The sequence below is a fragment of the Trachymyrmex septentrionalis genome, unplaced genomic scaffold, assembly GCF_001594115.1.
Source record: "Trachymyrmex septentrionalis isolate Tsep2-gDNA-1 unplaced genomic scaffold, Tsep1.0 scaffold131, whole genome shotgun sequence".
Taxonomy (NCBI): domain Eukaryota; kingdom Metazoa; phylum Arthropoda; class Insecta; order Hymenoptera; family Formicidae; genus Trachymyrmex; species Trachymyrmex septentrionalis.
In genome coordinates this window covers 1,545,779-1,565,956 of record NW_017304450.1, presented here as the reverse complement: position 1 = coordinate 1,565,956, position 20,178 = coordinate 1,545,779, and the positions used below count along the sequence as shown (strand labels likewise).

Here is a 20,178-nt window from a genome sequence, read left to right as displayed (position 1 = left end):
AAATTAAAAAAAAATGCAATTGTACACAATGTGCATGTCTACTCAATAAGTCTATTAGTTCAGAATGCATTTAGCAAAATATAAATATATTAGTAATCTATAAAATAAATATTAAGTTTTTAACTGCATTATGTGTTTCTTTTTTCATGATTATTATCAGTCTCATATCTCTAACAAGAAATTAAATTCTTTTTATATATATATTATTTAATTTTGTTTACTCTATATTATTTTTCCCCCCACAAACGAATGTAATTATTCACATTTAGAAATTACAAGATTCAATAATTATGGAAAGGTATATAACTTATTTATATAATTAAATCATTAAACCTAATACATATAGATTTCGTACTTATACCTTTTTAAGTTATGATTACAATGAATGCATATTCTGATAAATATCAGAACAAACTGAATGTTTTTTACGAGAATATTTACACTGCATGCGTACAGTTCATCAGATGTCATTTAAACAAATTTATTTGTATGACTTTTTGAAATATATATTGAAGAAACTAATCAATTTATTGAATTAGTTTTAAAAATAATAATTTATGTAGAATATAGAAGAAAAATTTATCTTAATTAAGATTTATCTAATAAGAAGTGCAAGATCGATCATAAATATTAGTATTGTCATTTCTTTCTCTTATAACGACCATCTTATTTATGCATTCATTTGTTCCACTTACAAGTAAAATTTTTAATAATGGACTTTTCAAAAAATATAAATTATCGATATCCATCTTATGTAGTTGCAACACTTAAGGTCTAAAAATTCCGAACTTTGAGATTATAAGATTACATTTCGTCAGAATACACATTTATTATAACCACCTATTTCTAACATTTAACAGACAAATTCATTTTGAACGAATTCATTAGAATAAAACAAATTTGTTAGAACATCCACTGTATCCGTAGTCTTAATGGCATAATCATCTATTATTCTTACTTTATATTAATATCTTTCAATACATTGATCGTATATAGTAAGAGTACAGGTCAAAATAAAAATTAGAAAGCCACAGTTAACACTAAACGCAGCCTCACATGGCAGTGAATGTACGAGCTTCGAAAAATGTTTTGTTCACTTGCTTTCATTATGAGATTTCATATGCGAGTTTAATGAGCCCTGTTGCGTAAATCTCTTCTGACACACCTTACATTCGTAAGGTTTCTCGCCGGTATGCGTTCTTAAATGCACGATTAGATATTTCCGTACGCTAAACGCCTTGCCACATACCTCGCAAACGTGTGGCTTCTCGCCTGAATGTATACGCATGTGAATTTGCAGATACGTTTTGCTGCTGACAGATTTCCCGCACACTTCACATGTGATTTGATTTTCGCCAGTATGTATCTTAAGATGCACTTTTAATGCGGCCTTCCAGTAGCTTTCGAAGTCGCAGATATTGCACTTGTGCTTCTCTCTCTCGCCATGGGATCTCATATGCATGTTGAGATATGCAGCACTCGCATATGGGGTGTTACATATTTTACATATAAATGGCTTCTCGCCGGTGTGAGTAAGCAAGTGCCGCTCCAATGTTTGATTCGTGTAAAAGCCTTTGTTGCAAGTCTCACAATGAATCACATATTCTTGATTGTGCTTCTTTTTGTGCAGACGCAAATCATATCCGGAAACTTTTGATACACCACATATGTCACAGGTGAAACGTTTATTATGCTGCTTCAGATGAGTCTTCAAGAACTCCTCGGTCTTGAAACACTTGCCGCACATAACGCATTGAAAAGGTTTCTCTTTTTGGTGTATTTTGATCTTATGTTTTTGCAGTTTTTCGTGATTATCAAAGATTTTATCGCACTCCTCGCAACGATCTTCAGTCTTTGGATTTCTCTCGTGGTCTTGTCTGTGCTTCAAAAATTGTAGCTTCTTGAGCATTTGCTTCCCACAAATTTCACACTCGTAAACTGTCGCACGTTTGCGATTCGAATCGTGTTCAGAAACCTGTTTTAGAATACATATCTCCGACGCAGATTCTGGTTTGTCGTTCGAATCTCCAGGCTTATATTCGATCGTTTCCATAACTATTTCTTGATGACCAATGTGATGGTATTCTTCCGTTATAGGTACTTCGTCTTGATATCGTACTAATTCTATATCTTGCAATTCGTCAATTGGATCCAGCTTTATGTCTTCTATGTCGATCTCGTCGCACCTGTAATAAATAAATCTGTCAACAGCGCGAGGAAGTAACAAAGAACTGTTATAATAAATATAGTATCAGTTGACAATTGATTTACTTGAGCTAAACATTTTCACACATTCTTGATAAGTTTTCCACAGGAAGCACTTTTATTATGAGTCGATCAATTTGTCAATAAATTTGATTATCACCATTCGACTTGATCCCAAAATTAGATAATAAACTTAAGACCGTTTTATAATGCTTGTTATAATCATATATGTATATTATATTTTTAAAGTTAAATATATAAAACATTTTATTTTGTAAAGTTTATATAAACTTTTCTTAACATTTTTATAAATTGTTTAATTTAGAGATACAATGTACACCTTAAAGATACAATGTACACAATCAATATATTTTTTCTAAAAGCATGATCGTTTAATCAAAGTAATGTATAATTCTTGTTTTTAATCAGAGAGAATTCTCTCTACTAGAATAATTTTCATACATTTTATATTTCGATTAACTATTTTATCTTTACTTGATTATTAATTGCTGTTTAAAATTTGATCATAAAAGATATTTAACACATACTTAATTTTTCTAATTTATTTTAAGTCTTACATATTTGAATTATGAAATGATTGAAAGCGGAGTATAAATTATAAATAATATAACAAATTATAGAAGCACATTGAAATTTATTGTATTACATAATGTATACAAGTTAATACAAAGTATTCAATTGAAAAAATAAATTTATTTGATTATCTGGTCAATATTTTAATTATGAATATAAAAACAAGTATTTATTAACATTGCATGTAACAATATATTAAATAATAGTATAGTTTGAAAATAAGTATGTAAATTAATAAACAATAAGACATCTCATTAATAAAATTTAATAATTTTCGTGCAATTTTTTAAAACTTCATTAAGTCATATTTTCATATATCACTGAATTAAATCCAAAAATAACACTTCATATTTTCATAACTTACGATTATAATTAATATCACTATTATTCAATTAACTATGCAGATCATATGAAATATATTAAATAAGAAATATAAAATAATGATTCCATCAATGAATTAACACAAATTACACTTATTAACATCAATGTTGTGTGATCCAAATATAAAGTTCAAAAAGAATTATATAAGATTTTGGAGAAAAAATAAAAAAAAAAGAACAGAAAAGAAGACGCTTTCATTTAGGATTCTCGTGTCTCCGAAGATGCGCAGTGAGAGTACCCCGTTGAGTAAAACATTTCTCGCAGATTTTACACTTGTAAGGCTTTTCACCAGTATGAATTCGACGATGTTTAACCAAATACTTTCTAGCGCTGAACGCTTTGCCACAAAATTCACAAATCTCCGGTTTCTCACCAGTGTGTATCCTCATGTGAGTCTTCATGTACTGTCGTCTGATTAGCTTGCCACATACTTCACATGTCACACTGTTCTCACCGGTGTGAATCCACATGTGCTCCTTATAATAACAGCTATAGAATGTTTCAAAACTACATATATCGCACTTAAATTTCTTCCTCGTCTCAGCATGAATCTTCATGTGATTTCGGAGATTTACTTGATTTCTGAAGAATTTGTGACAAATCTCGCAGATACAGGACTTTTCGTCGATATGCATGGCCATGTGATACTTCAGAACAGCCTTTAAGTAGAAGCCCTTATTACAAATCTTGCAGAATTCCGTAAACTGCTTGTTGTGCCGCCTGATGTGCATCTTTAGATAATATTCTGAAGTCAGCTTCGCGCCACACATCTGACAAATGTGCGGTGCGCCATGTAATGTTTTGTGCACATTCAAATACTTCTTCTTCTTGAATACCTTATGACATTGATCACATTTAACGGGATCTGTTGACAATTCCTCATTTTTCTCTTGAACCTTCTTGATTTTTTCTGTTTTTTTAATTTTCTTTGTCTTCTTAATTGTCTCAGTCTTCTTAAATGTTTCTATAACTTCTTTCCATTCCTGCTTCTTTTGTGTATCCAGAAGTTGCCTACATTGTATCCGGCGATGGTTAATCAATTGTAACTTTTTCGAGAAAGTCTGTCCGCATATGTCACATTCGTGTTTCTTTTTTTCTGCTTGACGCAACGCTTCTCGGGTTCTTAGTATTGATTGTTCCGTTCTATGGACTATCAATCTGGCTTCTGTATCAAAATCTTCATTGCATGAATCACAGTGGTACGCGGTTACCTCTTGAACAAGAATTGTTCGTGCAAAAGTTTTGTCATCAATCTCTTGAAGAATAACGAAGGCTGCGCTTTGATCTTCCCTTTCTACAGATTTTTGAGATACTCTAGAAATCCATTTTTTCGTTCTGAAAAGAAATAAATAGATTATATTCATAATTAAAAAATAAATGTTTTTAACTCTAAAATAAAATATTTGATCAATTCATGTTACATGTTAGATAATTAGACGATAGACATCATTATATAAGATATAAAATCATACAGATAAAAGAAAAATTATATAATAAAGCAAATTGTAAAGTGAACAAATCAATAAAGTTTATTTAAGTAAAAAGGCACATCTTTTATATTCATTAAAGTCTCCAAGTGTAGTAAGAAATTTAATAAATATACCAACATAAAATATTGCCCATATAAAATATTAAAATCTTGTTACTTACTGTACAATTGGAAAGCTGCGATCTCAGTGACACATCGAGTTAATGTTTCATATATCATACAAATCATTGGAAATCAAAGTATTAAGAAAAAATATATGTAAGTCTAGGAAAAAATAATTTTTTATAAAAAATAAATAATTTTTTTGCATGTTAATCTCTAGAGATATCAAATCATTTATATATATAAAAGAGAATAAAGTAACATAACAAATCCTTTCAAAAATATTTGCAAAATCAAATGACTATTAAAAGAATTCAATATTTTACCAATAATTATAATCTATTTTTTCAACATTTTATATTCAGACGTTTTCAAAATATTTTCAAGAATATTTCTAAAGAGTTACAAATAACATTTTGTTGAAATAATCGCTTACACAAAAATAATACTAGAATAAAATATAAATTACATAAAAATAAAAAGTTATTATTCTATGTAAAGTATCACGCAAAAATATCAAATTTTGTAAATGTATAAAACAAATTAACATTTGGAAGTAAAGATAATATAATATTTTCTGCCAATTCCTTGTGAAAACTTGGACTTTTATTGTCAATATCTAAAGTTAAATAATACGTGATATAAGAAATTAATGTCCACAAGAATATAACATATAATTTAAATACTGCTATAATAACAATTGTGTAAAATGCGATGAAGCATATAATAATTGTTCTATATTATTTAATCATTATTCCGATTTTTTTTAATAGAAAAATAGAATAATTAAAAAGTTAAATCTCTTTAATATTTATGTGATTAAAGGCCAGTTATTCGGCTAAACTATGGTATTTACCTACTGGATAAACAAAAAAGTAAGAGTAAGGTTGTTTCACCTTTTGGTAAATTTTACCTATTAGATAAATCTGACAATCCGCGCATGTGATTGGGTAATCTTGCTATTTACCCAAGGTAAAATTTACCAAAAGGTGGGACAACCCAGCCTAATCAAAAATACTTATAATCAAATGTATTTTATTATTACAAGATTATCAAAATACAAATTTTATCAAAAAATACTTCAATTAAGAATTTCATTTCTATCTTTTGTAAAAAAAAAATAAAAGGTTAAACTAATTACATTGTTCATAAATAGATATAATTTCACTGGAAGATAGCAAAATATATATTTATAAATATATATTTTGCAAAACTACAGCAATTTTTATTAGCCACTATCATATCATTAATCGCCAATAATAGATTTATTCCCAATTTCTACATAATCGTGTATAACTTTCTCTTTAAACAATACAACAATAAAGGCACAGGAAACTTCTTGATTTGTAACAATTAGGCAAGTATTATATTCAAAGAGCGTACAATTATTTACACTAGAATATATCACTAATGAATTTATATAAAGATGAAGACGAGTATGAAGCAAATATCAAATAAATAATTATCTGTTTATGTATCATATTACAAGTAAAACAAATATAAGCATAAATTTAAAAAATACTGTTACAATAATAAAATTAAAAAGTTATGGACGGTTTATAACAGCTCGTGAAATCACTCGCTTTTTCTGATGTTCTGAACATAATGGACAAATATCAAATCGCTATATACAAACGTACAAGAATTATTTTTTCTGCTTCTTTTTTGTTCTTTATTAACTTATTTGCGGCAAAATTTTATTAGCAAATCTTTTCGTAATTTGATCGAATTTCATAAGGTAATTAATTTTTTTAATAAACATGTTGCATTGTGTAGTTTGCGTTTTGTTTATAATTCTTTGATCGATAATTATACTCACATTACTCACCGACTATAATAAAAATTGGCATTATCTAGTAAATCTTTTAAATTAGACATTATGTATAATGTATCAATAATATCAGACTTAGGAATAAGGGAGTACCTACCTCGCTTAAACTAAATCAGTGAAAATTTCATTGATGATTAAAACAGAGTAATATAGGACTTCACTGAGAATCAATAAATGTTTCATTTATTTTAATGTAGATATTCATACTTTACTCTTCTACCTCACTGATTATCGTTAAGAAAAATGAAATTAACAGTAATAATATACATCCGTATTTTTATAAGATTGTTTATATTTTGAATTGCTATTTAGAAATTTTCATGTTTAAAACCTACATAACTAATATTTAAATTGAGAATCATGTATTATGTTTATTTAAAATATAATTATAATCTAAATCATCTGTTACTGTTCATTATTTTCAGCAATCCAATATTACAAAACAATCTCAAGGTGTTTACTCAATTTTTGTATACAAATTCCTTAAACATTTATTTTTGTTGAAAATTTTAAGATTAAAGAATTTCCTGATGCAACTTTAAAATAATTTAAGTGAAATTTAAATGCAAGTAACATAAATAAAGCATATATTGAAAATTAGTAGAAGATAGGAATTCTACAATAGTAGGGTTGCCACAGAAAATAAATTTTAAAATTCCAGGTAAATGACTTTTCCAGATTTTTCAGAAAAATGAGAAATTTCCATGACCAATATGTAAAAAATTTTAACATTTAGAATAAAAAATTGTAAGAAAACTAGTTTATATTATTAAAAAAACGCAAAAGAAACTTAGTAACATAATACAATTTTGGGGGCAAATTCAAGCCAATGAAAAATAAATTAGTATTGGAAAAAAGAATGCAGTTATGACGAATGAGAGTGTAAAAAAAAAGCGTCAAATAAAATTACTAAATAAAATATAAATTTTAATTATTTTTTTAAATCGTTTAAAGTGCACGAATTTTGAACGTATTTGACTATAAACATCAGATATAATATTTAAAAAATAAAAATTATTTGGAATAGAAGCAATTTAAGAGAATTGCGAGCAAAGTTCAAAATTCTAGTCTCTTTTATATTTTCCCTGATATTTTTCCCAGTTTTCCATGACCAATTTTAATTTCCCTGACTTTTTCCGATTTTCCAGATCTGTGGCAATCCTGAATCGAGGTAGTTTTGACCTATTATTTTTTTACAATCATTTTTTAGAATCATCTATAATACAGAGAAGGCGCATTACAATGCAATATTAATAAACTACTCTATTCTGCTGACATTAAGTATTGTTTTCTACTATTACCCTCATTTTTTTAAATAAAAATTTGCGAAAAGAGAATGTACGTGAATATACGCGGATGTGCATGTCACACTTACTGCTAACTGATTCTCAACATTTTACATTATCAAGAAAAAATGATCAACAAAATGTTTCCAGGAAAAAAAAAATTTTAATATAAAATTTCAAAAATTTCCTTGATTCCTGGTAAAATTCCATGAAAATCTCTAATTTTCAAGAATAAAACAGAAATTTCTTGAAAATTGCAGATTTTCTAAAATTTTCCAGGTCGTAAATAATATATACTGTACTTTTTAAATGATATCTTCCAGTAAAATATCATTTAAAAAATACAGTACTAAGTACAACTGCGCTATTATATCTTTTACAACTTTTACTACTGATATAAACCGATTTCGTTTAGGAAAGATCCTGATTCGATAAATACTTGTTCACATTTTAATCGATCAATGCTTATTACAAGTATATTTTTCATCTAACGTAACATAGCATCACTACTAAAGCAAATTTGTCTTACACTATACTTCCACCAGTTATTTTAAAAAATTAAAACGCTTAACGATTTGTGTAAATTGCGAAGTATCTGGCAGTTATTTTTATCTATTCTTCTGCTAATATCACTTATGCTGATGAAACATAAAAGGAATAAACAAGCTCGATTATATAAAAAAAGTATAGAATCTAAACAATCACTGTCCTAACTACAACACTATAGTGACCGTTTCGTACGGCATTGATTCCTCCTCTTCCTGTTGCGAACTTTCTTGCTGCTGTTGCTGCTGTTCCTGTTGCTGTCGAGCGTTTTGTTTCGCGTGCGTTTTCAAGTGCGAATTCAGCATCGTTTTTGAAGCGAATGATTTATGACAATATGTGCAGGGATAAGGTCGATCACCTGTGTGACCTCGTAGATGTACTACTAACGTAGTCCGTTGGGTAAACCTTTTCTTGCAATGAGTACACTGATGCGGTTTCTCGCCCGTATGCGTGCGACGATGCACGCTTAGGTAGTTCTGCGAGATAAAGCCTTTGCCACAAACTTCACAAACATGAGGCTTCTCGCCGGTGTGCTTGCGCTGATGCACCGCGAGATAAGTCTTGCTGGATACGGATTTGCTGCATATCGTGCATACGTACTCGTTTTGCGGTCCTGCGTCGTGAGTCTTCATATGCATCAGCAACACTTGTCTCCGAGAGAAACGCTTGTTGCACAGCTCGCAGTGGTGTTTTCTTTGTGGTTGTACATAGTCCGGTTGATGTAGCTTCGAGTGCAATCGTAGACCTTGGCGGTAGCGAAATGTGGCGTTACACACGTCGCACTGAAACGACTTTTCACTCGCATGCGACAACAGATGTACCTGACAGTTGCTCTTGCTCTGGAATTGTTCGCCGCATTCCTCGCACTGATACTTGTAATTAGACACATTGTGGCAGTTCTGATGAGTGATTAAGTTCTCTTTGCGGGTGGTCACGTAGTCACAGTTGTCACAGCTAAAACAGTCTTCGGCTGCAACATGCTTCTTCTGATGCTCACGCAGCTCTTGTATCGTCATGAAGGTACAGCCACAATTCTCGCAGACTAATTGCTCATCTTGCTGCATTTGTTCTTCCGAATGAGATTCATGCATCTTTAAATGCACATTAAAAGCTTGTTCACAGATGAAATTGCCGCCACAGAATTCGCATTTCAAGGTACTCTCGTGAGCGAGCGTCTTCTTCTTCGATCGTTTGGAGTCTGTCTGTAACTGCTTCAGCTTGACCGGTTTGATGAAGATCTGCTTGATTACGCTGGATCCGCACTGCTGCCGATCCTGAGGCAGCACCGAGAGTCTTGACACAAAATATCTGGAAAGAAGAGAGACACAAACGGAAGTCAATCAGTGCTCGTTCCTCGCTGCCTTTTTCGTTGCCTTAACCAGGCCTTACGTGGTACGCGAGATATGTACAGGGATGATCAGCTGAATACTCGTGCTCGATTGTATGGAAGTTGGGTAGTCAATAAAGCGCCTCACTTGTGATTTCCAGTATTCTCTTTATTACGTAGCCATCTGCCTTTTATTTTCTCTCATCAATGTCTTATTATACGCTTAAACAATGATTATTCGCGAACGAACACCGTCGTCTTCTGTACTACTCGTTGTACTTGCAACCTTGCTTACATGACCTTGTAGCATACAATTCGCAACTACAAAATACTAATATTTATATTCTATGCTTTCTTAATACTAATGTTGTGTTTGTATTGTGTTTGTTAATAAAATGTGGCCGTCTTAACAATACTAATTATATTAACAATCATACCACATTTTCTTTTCTTCTAAGTGCATAATCTCACTATTTCTTGTATATACAGAATGTTGTATTACTATCATACGAGTCATAAATTCAATTATAGATTTTCCGAAAAATTTTGAATTACTTAATTTCCTCTCATAGAAAAAGTAAAAATTGTCCATAGACTTCCATAATCTTTAATATACTTGCAGATAAATAATTTTTAAATTGAAAATTAGCATTAATATAAAATAATTAATATTATTTGATACCACATTCATTTGTTCCAAAGAATAATATTATTTGGTACATCCATTTGTTAGGATTAATTGATTAAAATTTGATTTTCAATTGTTTATACCCAATGTAAATAATTTATATTTTTTAATTGAGCTTTTAATACCTAAAAAATGCGTCCTATTATCGCGCCGAACCTTAAGCAAAAGTTCGAGCAGAACTTCAAGCTCAATTAGGCCTCAAGCGAAATTTTAAGCCAAACTTGAAACCGAATTTAGAGAAGAGCTTTGAATCAAATCTCGTATGTGATATAGTTCGAAACTCCCTTTAAGGTTCGACTCAATAGGACTATCTCGAGATCGAAAAAATATCCTACAATAGAAATACCCTGTATAACATACTCGTATAAATGTACATTTTTCTTTGCACACAGTTTTATTACTATAATTTATTAATTTAATATTATATAATAAAAAATTATTATACATACTTTTATATAAATGTTAAAAAGAGTTTTCATTTTTTTTCTTAACTATATAAAGGAGCAAAAAATCAACTAAGTAATCGTAATTAATGTCAATAGGAAAAATCTTATAGTATGCAACATTATATGAACCTTTTGATAAATGAATTATAGAAAATTAAGATATTGTTTATATCGCGAAATAACAGCTTTAATTTGTTCATGTAATACTTGCATATTACAGAAAATTATGTCCCTTGATTATAGTTATTTGGATGTTAATATTTTTTGTCCATATTTCTAAAATTTAAATTACAGATCGATATTGAAAGATTATTCGCTTGAACAATGATAGCGAATAGTACAACGTCAAACAGTGTAAGTTTGAAGTATGAAGTTCAAGCAATCGATCACTAGAGAAACGATAATGCAGATACTTTTCATCAACATTTTGTACTTTTTATCAACTGTATTCATTTGCACTTAAAAAAATTCACAAGTGTAAAAAAAAACAAAGTAATTACTTATAGTTAATAGTTTTCCTTAACTTATTGAAGTTAATATTTTTCGAATTAATTATGTTAATTCGCTTCAGTATGCTTCAATATAAATTTTATTTTAGTACCACAAATATACGTGTTTCTTAGATTTTATTTATTAAAACATTTATAGAGAAGTCACATTCTGCTTACATTACAATTATATTGAATTGTAATGTCAAAAATCAGAGAATAAATAAAGAAAATTCTTTCAAAAATTACATTGAGCATAAATATTTTTTAATAAAACCTTTCTAATTAAACATACTTGAAAAACATATCAAGAAAACTCTTCTTTTATTTTTAAATAAAATAAAATATATATTTATTTTAATTTAACAACTGTCATATTTCTCGGTTAAAATTCAATTCCAGATATATACAAGGTGAGTCACTTAAAACTGACCATCCGAATAGTTTTGGATTATAGTTTTGGAAATAGGAAAAATGTTTCAGATGAAAGTGGAATCGAGACGTATTTTGATCATGTTGTTTCTCTTCTAGGCGGAGACGTCAAAAAGATATAAAGGTCAATTTCGCCTCAATTTTTTTTAATGGAATTGTATAATTTTCTTTACATAATGTGATTCCTTCAAAATGAATAATTTTTTAAATAAATAGCTATGTGTTTTCTTTCCACCAATTTATTCATCTTGTTATCCTTTTTATAAAAGTATTAAGGTACGATTATCAAAAAATTAATAATTTATAAATTATTTAACATTTTATGTCACAATATGTGTCAATGAAGTACAAAATATCTCATAAACTATGGATTTTTTGATACCATTACCTTAATACTTTTATATGCAGAATAATTAGAGAAATCTCTTCAGAATATTGTATAAAAAAAATTATAGAATTTTAAAAAATGGAGGTGACCTTCAAATATTTTTGGCACCTCTACCTAGAAGAAAGAAAACATGATCAAAGCAAGTCTCCCTTGAAATCGTTCCACTTCTCGTTTGAAATATTTTTTCTTATTTCTAAAACTATAAGTGTTATTCGGTAGCCGGTCTTAAGTAACTCATCCTGTATATAGTTTTCGATTACTGAAATATAAAAGACGTTTTCAGCATATTTTACAAATCATTACAGATCTATTCTATACTCTCTCTCTCTAATTGCTAATGTTATTTTATTGAAAAATACTTATATTTTGAATATTTTGCTAGAAATTTTCTTTATGTATCTTTTCATTTCTAAGTTACAATTTAAAACTGCTGAAAAGAACTTGTGGCAGGATTTTTTGTTATCGAAAATCTCGTAAATAAAACATAAGTTTAATTACAATTTATAAAAATGCACTTTATCTTTTTATATATGTAAACAACATAATTGATATGAATGATATGCATATAGTTGAGCAAATATAAACAAATTAATATTATGATATGTACCTTGCAAGAATACATTTTGTATATTTAAAACAAAAAAAATCAATCTCATGATTTAAAAAATTCTGCAAATATATCATCGTTAGATTAATATTAGCACAAATACGACACGATCTTTGCAAAAGATATTGTCAATTTTTACTAATCGACAATATATACACAGAGATGCACGTATAACGTACGTTTGCAAAAATGCAGTCTAATCTGTTATATTAATGAAAAAAAGAAATACATTTATGTAACACTAAAGTCGGAAATTGCTGCGAAAAATCATTAAACACAATCATTTATTCTATCTGCGGATCTACCTTCGAATTGCACGTAACTTCTAGGACTATATCTAGATATTTAAGCGTCTTCATACTTACATGTCACATTTACGTAATTCATGTTACACGTTCTACCCTGTCTTTCAACCCATATTAATTAAAGGCACCTGAATTCAGTTGAAATTAGTTACCGTATTATAATCGGTCAACAATTTCATTAATATAATTAAAAATGTAATGTTAATGCAAGAAGCATAAAAATAATTATTCATTATTAAATTGTTTTTGAAACTTTAATTTACTTTACGATTATAAAATTAAATTTAGAAAATTGAACTTTTAGGCACTTTATATTATTGCGCAGGTACTAATTTCTCTTATTAGAAACTAAATTATGCCACATCAATGTTCATTTAAAAAGATAGAAAGTTCCGCGTCGCGTTTAAGAATATTCATTAGTCTAAATATCTTGTATAATATACAAACAATATCACAGTGATGACAACATTTATAATTATAGCATATAATTGTTCGCTTACTTTTATCGTGATTTTGTGATTTGATTATTAAATATATTTTATCCGAAATTATACGGAATTATATATTATCATGTAGACAGTTCATAAAAAAAATTAATTTATACATTTTAATTCGTTACATCATATTATATCGACTTACTATACTGCGAGTAACTTGAGTAATTTTAGGCACTTGTTAGATATCAACACACTATATATAATTTTCACGAGATTACGTCCAATTAAAAATATTTTACTTTTATAGAATTTTATTTCCAATAAAATATTTATGTTTTTAAAAAAATTATACGCACTAGTTATTAAAATTTGTTTCAATTGGCAATTAAAAAAGTGTCGCTCATTTTTAGTCTTACTTTTGCAGATTTTTTCCTTTTTTCATTTAAATTATATTAAATTGCTTTCTTTCAATTTTTTCGATCAAAGTTGATTTGTTAATTTCTCAATATTATTTATTTTTTTTTTTTAGAGTGTTGAAATATGGATTCTGAGATCACAAATAAGACTTTCGAATATCAATTACATTTTGAATTTGATCGCGATCATTAGCTTAATGTTTCTTCATATGATTAAGCATAATCGTTCGCGTAACAAATCCCTTTCCGCATAGCGTACAAGTATACGGACGCTCTCCCGTATGATAACGGCGATGCACGGTGAGCGTCGACGCTTGCGTGAATGATTTGCCGCACATGGCACAGAGATACGGCCTCTCGCCGGTGTGAATGCGCTGGTGCACCACGTAATACTTGCGATGCGTGAAGCCCTTACCGCATACGTCGCAGACTAGCGGTCGCGACCTGTGCACCGCCTTATGCGTGGTCAACGATTCGGCGGTAGCGAACTGCTTGGAACATGAGTCACAAGGATAAGAAGGTAGGGGCTTGATTACGGGGATTACAGGTCCACCACTTCCACCGCCGCCGGCACCGCCACCGACAACACCGAGATTGCCGGTTATCACCGAATCGACAGGCGACGACATCGCATTTGTACCCGCGCCTATCCGATTTTCATTACTCGCCGGCAACGGTCTGTGGGTTTTCGCGTGGTGATTATACAAATTGCGCGTTTCGAAGCGCATCAGGCATCTCGGGCAGGAATAGGGTTTCTCTTGGCCGATCTCTTGGTGCATCCTCCGATGACGTTCCAGTAGTGTGCGATAACGAAAGCTGGCCTGGCAGAGATCGCAGGCGAATGTTTTTTCCATGTTGCCACCGGACGATGTAGCGAGATTGGCGGAGGTTGACGCGCATGTGGGCATGGGCGTAGAATGTGTAACTTCGTGCATCCTCAGGTGATTTAAAGCAACGAAGGTCCGCGAGCAGATTGCGCACGAGTACCGCGGCTGATTCTCGATACCATGCTCGAATTCCGGACGCGCGGCGTGACTTGTTCGTATATGGTAGTTTAGCTTAAGGGTACTTCGGAACTCCAGCCCGCACGTAGGACACGGATAAGATTCAGTAAAGATTTGCACCTGATCAAGCAGAGACTGGTCCGGGCACACGGATTGAAAATGCGGGGGAAGCAACGTCGACGAAAGCATCGACGATTGGTTCGAAAATATCGAGTTAGTCTGTAGGAGATTACAATTGACGGACATACCGGCCTCCCCGATCTCGGGTGAGGGCGAGAGAATCTGACGCAGCATCCCTGATAATCCGCCGAAGGTCTCGCCTCCTTCCCTGAAATTGACAAAACCCAAGGACATTGCAACGGAGAACGACCCGTGAGCACACACAACTTTCGTCTTTTGATTCTGTTTTTTGTGATCATTACAAATATATCTTGCATACAGGCGGTGATGAGAGAAAGAGAGGAAGAGAAAGATAGAAAAAAAAGATAGATCTTATGCTTATGTGAGTGCTGCAAGGTGGCCGGTGCAAGGTGCTTGGGCATTGCTGGCATTCATTTAGAAACGCAGCAATAATAATAATAATAATAATAATGTGTTACAAGAGCGCATGTGCGAATCGAGAAAGTCGTCGCGATTGTCGTCAAGTCAAACAGCATTGGAAATTTCATCATCCACTACGTGAATACTCATCAAGCTTTCCGAATTCGTAAGGCTTACATGATAGTATTTAAATAATATTAGATGAATATTACATGATAAAAATGATTTATTAATTACGCGCGCGACATGAAATGATTTTGTAGTCTCATCATATCGTGTCCATTAATAATTAATTATAATTAAAAAAATATATATATATACATTAAATGTATATATAATATATTAGATATTCCCTAACGATATAGCAGAAGGGAAAAATAAAGATCAAGCCATAAAATTTGGCAAAGAGTTTGAGAAAAGCAAATTTTTACTTAAAAAACTCACTAATGACTTGAAATAGAACATGTTAAAACGCAAATTAAATCAGGTATAGAAAAATCTCACCTTTATAAGCATTCCATTACGATATGGCATCTTCTTCTCATTTGCACACATTTCGTAAAACGAAACGATTTTTCACATATATACTCATGTCCAACACACCGTAATATGTTATTTTAACATATCACTAATATACCGATAAAAACGTAATTAAGAATTGCAATAAGTACGGTAGACAAAAAAGAAAATCAAACGTATTATTCAGTACCGAGTGATGAGTAACTGAATCTATAAAAGTTTGACACAGTAAAAGTACAAAAAGTGCTATGTATCAATCCTTCATGTATTAGATACTCACTGTACTCAAAACTGAACAATTTTCTCCGTCAGAAGCGTTATAAAAATTTATAATATAAAATGATATACTCAGAATATTGCGATACAAATATCAAATATTGCAGCCAATTCAAGGCGCAATATTTTACAAAATTTTCATATATTTCGAACGCGAAACCGGCGCAACTTATAAGCAGCCTGGTTTATTATTTGTAAAAAAATTTATCCCTCGCGGTATATTTTTTTTGCACTTATGAAAGCGCGAAATAATACGCGCAATTCAAGCAATGTGCATGATAGAATAACTCATAATCGCGTCAGGATATTTATAAGAGAATATTCATTCGATACCAAAATGGCATCATAAACTTGTCATAGATAACACGAATTCGTATATTAGTATTATTGATACGAATTCACATTATTTTATTTGCATATAAGACCTATAAATAAAATATAATACAGAATGTAGGAAAGATACTCGCCTTTGTGTTTACAAACATCCTCTTGATTCAGCAGTTGCTTAACGGACGATTCTTTCTTTCGTTTCGCAGAAATCTTCGAATCGGAAGAAATACAATCCTTCATCTTCTTCAACATCGAAATTCTTAACCATTCTTAACCGATTTGTTTTCTCGGTTAAAATACACTATTACGCAACAATTTTATCGTTTGACGAATCATATGTAAAATATATTAACGATCTCGTAAAATACGTATTTTTTTACGTAGATTAAAAGTAACTCTTAAGATTAGTCGTAACACTAATAAAGTAATAGTGTCCTGGCAATATCGTAAAGCGCAGGCGTCGGAAAGCACGAAGATCATAAATCAGAAATAGTAGATATATGTTGCATTAAAAAAATATCTATCGTCTGTGATTTTTTTGGATCGGCCGAATATCGGTCATGTGCGGCATTTAGTGCCATCACGTAAGCGTGGGAATATTAATATCGACAACATGTAAACATTTGATTCATGAGTGGACAAAGAGATCAGGCTGGTTTCTCTCAGGCATCACTTTTGCTAGATGAGAAATTAATTTTTTTGTTATATAATTTACCTGGATAATCCAGAGAAATCCCTTTCTCCATTTTTTTTTGCACATATATAAATAATGTCTAACAAAGTCCATTTCGATTAAAGTATAAAATTAGTATCAAGTTCAATAAGATATGAAGAACATTATTCCAAAATTAATATCAAGATCGTGCTTATCGAAATGCACTTTATGTACATGCTACCACATGTAAAAGTAACAAGGTGCTTAGCAATTTGTACTCTAAATTCATCGCGTAATACATGTTTTCTTGAATAACTACAAACAAAATCGTTTAGAATTAATGTAAATGTTATAATATATAAAAAATTTAAATTGTTCTATTTAAATTGCTAAACACCTAGGGCCAAAGATGGTTGTGGGGTGTGTTCAAACTTACCTTGTGTTTACCTGGATCTTACATTCATAAGAATTAAAGTTACAGATGTAATTGGTGTCTATCTTGCATTTTCATTTCTACCTTACAGACTCGACAATTCTTTCAAAACTTGTTAGCAAATTTTTTAAAGAAAGAACATGAGATGCATAATTAAAAAGTTTAAAACAGAGCACAATATTCTCATATTATACGCACATTAGATATTGATTTTTTTTTTAGAAATAAATATACTTCAATACTATTGATAACTTCTGTTTTAAGTTACTGAAACTACTTTTTCATAATAATTCATTATCGTTAAATTTATTCTATTTATACATATCGCTGATTTGATAATTACGAATTCAAACTTAAATAAAATTAATAAAAATAATGAGTAAATAAAACCAACGCAATGTTTATGTATGATTGTATATGTTTACCACAACAAATGGCACCTTTGGCCCTTAAACAATAAAGTAAAAACAGAAAACTCACCCAGTTTTCGGATCCACATCTGATGTTTGTGGTATTACTATCTCCGGCATATCTGTAATTTTCTGTTGTTGAAGTCCTGAAGGTCCTGCTTCATCACACGCCAAAGAAACGTTGACAAATGTTGTAGGCTCAATAGTTCTATTATTAGGATCTTCTTCACTTTCTTCTTTTATAGGTAGGCCTTAAACAGAATTTAAGTTTTTTTCTTCCTATTTTTCTAAATTTTTTTATTATTTGTCTAGTAATTAAATATATGCATTACAAGATATAATGAATAAGACAGATATATATACCTTCGTCTCCATCACATTCATCGTCCGAGTTTTCATCTTCATCACTGCTTTCGTCTTCTTCTTCCTGTTGCGTAGGCGCGTCTGTTTGATTCTGTGTGATTTGGTCATGTGTCGTTTGTGTACTTGGTCCAGCTACTGGTTGAACATTTTGTACAGAGCTACCACTGTTGTCCATAGGAACTGAAGTTATTTGTTGCTGGGTATTACTTGACATCATCATGGGCATACTGAGGCTCATGTTGTCCATCATACTCATATTCATATTGTTCTGATGTTCGCTTACTTGTTGCATCACAGTACCATCTAACCTGTTCTCATTGTTCTGATCTGACTTTAGTCCGTTCTAAAATTTAATAAAATAAAACAGATATAAGTTTTGTACTTATTAAGAAATAAAAGTTTCAATAAACTAAACCTAATTTATTAATACATTGTCTCCTAATTGAAATAATCCAACTTATCTTTTTAATTATCTCATCATTATATCTCACTTAATATCTTTATAAAATTTATCAATTACTAATGCATATCAGAAAGGTTAAACATAAAATAAGGTTTAACATAAAATATATAAAAATATAAGATAAAAAGTTATAAAATAAACTTACAATATGTAAAATATTACACTAGCTATCATCATCGCTAAGGAGTTAAGGTAAACATAGACAAAAGAAGAATCAAACAAATGATGTTTTACAGATTTATATCATTTTTAAAGGCCCTCTAAATTTTCAAGATTGTACAGTATTGTACAAGGTGTGCATAAAATTTTTTGTAAGTTTGTCAAAAAAAATATTACTAAGTAACAAATAAATTATATGAAACAGTAATTACCGGATTGAGAACATTATAACCCTGTTTATCTTCCATATTCACTTCGCCTAGCCATTGGAGCAACTGTTTCTCAGCATTTGCTGTCGTATGCCAAAATTGATAACATAACTCTACTTTATACACGCAATCATCGCATATCTTCTTAGGTAATTTGTCTTCCCTGTTCACCTATAATCATAAAAAGAAAATTCATAAGACATCACATCTCGTATACACTGTAATATTTTAATTCGTATCAAAATTATATTTTAATATATTAAAATTACAAAGTTATTATATCTCGTATATTGTGTTAAAATTTAAATTAATTCAATTCATTAATATAAGGAATACTATAAATATTGTAATGCATGTATATTAACGTAGATTTCAATAAAATTGTTTTCTGGAAATTGCCTCTCGGAAGCAACAAACACAAGAGACGCCATTAAACCGTAGGCGATCAACGAGAAAGTAATGGCCAATGTACGCGTAGCGTTTATCCCGTGTTTTCTCTGTCCGTACTTAAGCAAGATTGCAGTTCGAATCGAGGGGAAGAACCAAAAATTATCAAATAAAATGAGGGAATATCGATCCAGGGAGGTCGAGCTAGTCGAGCAAGCATCGCTGTCACGCGTCTCGAGTAGGTAACGTCGGCGGCAAGATGTCGAAAACGGCTTGAGAAATAATAGATTTCGCGATACGCGGAATTAAACATTCTCAATGGCCGCGTTTCTCGCGAGGACAGATATCGACTTCGTCGGCGTCGATGCGCGACCTGAAGGGGGGTCGTATTCTTATCAAACGGCGTCCGTGCGAGGTAAAAAGCGCGGCAAAAATCCACCGAATAATTAGCGGCATCACAAA

General features: G+C 30.8%; 2 protein-coding genes across 2 annotated transcripts in view; both read right to left on the bottom strand.

Annotated features, from left to right (window-relative positions):
• The window catches only part of LOC108757005 (zinc finger protein Xfin-like), a 71,363-nt gene that overhangs the window by 50,073 nt on the left and 1,112 nt on the right, over window positions 1-20,178 (bottom strand). The window contains exons 2-4 of the mRNA XM_018501231.1: window positions 19,333-19,500; window positions 18,499-18,841; window positions 18,206-18,386 (exon numbers count right to left, since the gene is read on the bottom strand). Coding sequence (XP_018356733.1) covers window positions 18,206-18,386; window positions 18,499-18,841; window positions 19,333-19,500 — 692 coding nt within the window. The remainder of the gene's footprint in view (window positions 1-18,205; window positions 18,387-18,498; window positions 18,842-19,332; window positions 19,501-20,178) is intronic.
• On the bottom strand, window positions 14,163-15,326 carry LOC108757003 (zinc finger protein 62 homolog). Its single transcript, XM_018501228.1, has one exon. The coding sequence runs from the start codon at window positions 15,324-15,326 to the stop codon at window positions 14,163-14,165; it is 1,164 nt and encodes a 387-aa protein (XP_018356730.1).